The sequence below is a fragment of the Nanorana parkeri genome, unplaced genomic scaffold (genome assembly GCF_000935625.1).
Source record: "Nanorana parkeri isolate BGI_ZX_2015 unplaced genomic scaffold, ASM93562v1 scaffold763, whole genome shotgun sequence".
NCBI lineage: Eukaryota > Metazoa > Chordata > Amphibia > Anura > Dicroglossidae > Nanorana > Nanorana parkeri.
Window position 1 is genome coordinate 595,843 of NW_017307031.1, and position 3,856 is coordinate 599,698.

Below are 3,856 nucleotides of genomic sequence, written 5' to 3' on the forward strand. Positions count from 1 at the left end.
GGGGGAGAGAGAGGGGGAGAGAGAGAGAGGGAGAGGTTGCATTGTGTTGGATTAGAAAGTGTCTGCATTATCTATTGTTATCTTACAGGTGAAAATTAGATAATAGATAGACAGACAGACAGGTAGATAGATAGATAGATAGATAGATAGATAGATAGATAGATAGATAGATAGATAGATAGATAGATAGATAGATAGATAGATAGATAGATAGATGTTTCAAGAGGGGGAGGTTGCATTGTGTTGGATTAGAAAGTGTCTGCATTATCTATTGTTATCTTACAGGTGAAAATTAGATAATAGATAGACAGACAGACAGGTAGATAGATAGATAGATAGATAGATAGATAGATAGATAGATAGATAGATAGATAGATAGATAGATAGATAGATAGATAGATAGATAGATAGATGTTTCCCGAGTACACAATGAACACTCTGCATTGTCTTAGATTACAATGTATCCGCATTCTGTATTGTTCTCTGACAGGTGGAAAACATTTCTCATCTCTTTTCTGAGTTACATTTTAACAGAGAAATTGTCATTTCGTCTCTCTGTACACAGATGATAAAACCCCCTCGTCAGTGTGCGGTCTCTGCACTCACCTTGTGTGTAGTGATCTCTGTCAGTGTGCGGTCTCTGCACTCACCTTGTGCGTAGTGATCTCTGTCAGTGTGCGGTCTCTGCACTCACCTTGTGTGTAGGTGACGCTGTAGAGAAGTGCGGTCAGCAGCAGGAGTGTCCGGGACCCCCTCATAGTGGCCGGTCAGGGGACTGTGGCTCAGTGGGAAGAAAGTTCTTCTGTCCTGTGCTGGGATCTCCTCCTCTCCCCTCTGTATTTATAGGCTGACAGAGGAGAATTCCTCCCAGCTCAGCGTGTTGGCCGGGTGCCCGGAGCTCCCTCTGTTCCTCTCTGCACACCTTGTGCCAGATACTGCAATAAAGAATGACTCCGACACCAAGCACAACCATTCCGAGGACCGATGTCATCCAGGCAAACCTGCAGCCGTGCTGAAATCAGAACGTTAACTCATGAGAGACACCTAATCCATTCCAGCCATATTCAGCAGAGCTTTCACTGTGCCTCAGGCCAGTCCTACACCCATATACTCAGAGTACTGTGACATGCAACCTCCATCTGGAGCTTTCAATTCCCGAAATGTGGGTGACAATCTGAAGATTTTAGCAGAATTTAGCCATTTTGACAAAATACCTTCAGTAGTGAAGGCAAAATCTGGGTGGTCTTGGTTATTTCTTGGGGGTGCAATCAGCTTTAAATGGCTCCTGAGGGTTCTAGATGATCCTTTCAGCTACCCCGGGCACCCAATCTTCTGCCAAAAAAAAAACTTAACTAATTTTTTTTAATAGACAAAAAAACTCACAAAGGACTCGAAAATTACATTTTAACCAAATACACAAGAAAAAAAATTAAAGCAGAACTCCCCTCTTCCCCCCCAAACAAACCCCTCCAGTGGGGCTAAACCGCTCCCCCCCTCCCCCCCTCCCCCCCTCCTCGTACTGCAAGGGTCAGGTGTTTGTTTTGTTCTAGGGGTGAAAATAAAGGAGATACACTCACCTGATCCCCGGGGCGTCCCGAGGCCAGGTGTCATGAGGAGCGGTTACCAGATGACACCAAAACGTGACATCATCGTGCGTGCGCAGCGATCTTATTGAAACCTGCCGGCGGCCATCTTGGTGATGGACGTCGGCAGAGAGAGGAGGGGGCAGTCACCCGGTGGGATGAGGTATGCCGCCGGGTCCCCTCCCCTCTCCTGAAACTGTCGGGCGCTCGGCACATGACCGAGTGCCCGACTTTTCAGAGGGGGGTGACACCAAAATGACTGTCAGTCTTAAAAAAAAGTGTTTGTTTTGTTCTAGGGGTGAAAATAAAGGAGATACACTCACCTGATCCCCGGGGCGTCCCGAGGCCAGGTGTCATGAGGAGCGGTTACCAGATGACACCAAAACGTGACATCATCGTGCGTGCGCAGCGATCTTATTGAAACCTGCCGGCGGCCATCTTGGTGATGGACGTCGGCAGAGAGAGGAGGGGGCAGTCACCCGGTGGGATGAGGTATGCCGCCGGGTCCCCTCCCCTCTCCTGAAACTGTCGGGCGCTCGGTCCATGACCGAGTGCCCGACTTTTCAGAGGGGGGTGACACCAAAATGACTGTCAGTCTTTTTGGTGTCACCCCTCCAATGGTGTCACCTGGGTGCAGGCCACACCCCCCTTGTGATGCCACTGCCTGATCCTCAGTTCTGCGTCAGCGTTCACCTCTCTCCCCTGCACTCTGGCTGTGTTATGTCCCCCGGCGTCCTCACGTCTAATGGACCTGCATTAGACGTGATGATGTCACAGGTCCTTAGACTGCCAGAGTCCAGTGGGGGGGATGCAGGACCAGCCTAGCAGCCAGGCGAGACCGAAGTTTGGGAGACTGTATCTGCTTTATTATAGCCCCTAGACCAAAATGAGCACTTATGTAATACCCACCTTCGCACCATGAAGGGGGTCCCTGCAGACAACCAGAGGTCGGATGTGCTCTCACCAGCAGCCTTGAGCTCAGCGGCACCTGTCTCCTTCACTCCCCGGGCGCTCTGTGATCATTACTGTGGAGATCCACCCAGCTAAGTGATTGACAGCTGGCTCTGCCTATCTAGAGGCAGAGCCTGCTGTACCCGCCCCCGTCCGTTCCGCCAGTCAGTGCTGGAGGATCGGACAGGGGAGGGGGGAATCCCTGCAGGGAGCCGTGTGTGACAGTCATGGCTCTCTGCCGGGAGATGATCGAGAAGTGACGGTATGTGTTCGCTCACCTCCCGATCTACTGAGCCGACCTGTGACAGTCTCATTGTCACACGTTGGCTCGAACTATAAGGAGGAGTGAAAATCACCCCCCCCCCTCATAGTTCTCCTTTAACGTCGTATCAGAAAGATGGTGAAAAGAAGCCAAAGGTGAAATGTGACAATGAAATTTAACCGCCCCGAAACTCTGAACTTAAATTTTAAGACCGTGCTTGTTAAAGTTATAATTCTTAACCTTCAGTTATCCTTCATGTGTCCTGGTGCCAAACAGGTTCATGATTATCCGTATTCATTTATAAAAAAATGCAAAAAAAACCCCAAAAAACTTACTGAGATACAAGAAGCTATGAAACAATAAAGGGTGCAGACCGAGCTGTGACTGTACCAGCACCACTTACACATTGAGACAGACTCGCAAGAACCAGCCCGGGATCACTACAGTCTTCAGATCTTAAAATTACACACTAAACGAAAACTAAAGGGAAATTCCAACTTTTGCTAAATAAATAAATAAATGGACGCTTCTTCATAAAATAAATATTGTTTTTTTACAGGATTATCATGTGAAAGTAAAAAGAAAAGCTTAAACATCTATTTTTTTCTTTTATGTTCATTTCTTTTATTTTTTTTTTAGATGGACTACACCATAAATAAGTTACTATATGCAAAAAAGAAAAAAAAAAAGAAAGAAAAAAAACTTAATGAAATACATTAAGCTATAAAACAATATAGGGTGCAGACCGAGCAATGGCTGTACCAGCCCCCCTTACACATTGGGCAAGACTAGCAAGATAATACCCAACCCGGGATCACTACAGTCTTCAGATCTTGAAATTGCATACTAAACACTACCAATATAAAAGGGATGCAAAATAAATAAATGAATGAATGAATGAATAAATAAATGGACGCTTCTTCATAAAATAAATATTGTTTTTTACAGGATTATCATGTGAAAATAAAAAGAAAAGCTTAAACATCTATTTTTTCTTTTATGAAGTTATTTTCAGTTATTCTTTTTTTTTTTTTTTTTTTTTAGAGGGGCTACGCCATAA

The 3,856-nt window shown here is 45.7% G+C and overlaps 1 protein-coding gene across 1 annotated transcript in view; it reads right to left on the bottom strand.

Annotated features, from left to right (window-relative positions):
- The window catches only part of LOC108793594 (C-C motif chemokine 21-like), a 40,945-nt gene extending 40,165 nt beyond the window's left edge, over positions 1-780 (bottom strand). Inside the window, exon 1 of the mRNA XM_018564584.1 lies at positions 695-780. Within this exon, the coding sequence (XP_018420086.1) occupies positions 695-758 (64 nt within the window). The 5' untranslated portion in view covers positions 759-780. The remainder of the gene's footprint in view (positions 1-694) is intronic.
- Positions 781-3,856: the final 3,076 nt, after the last annotated feature.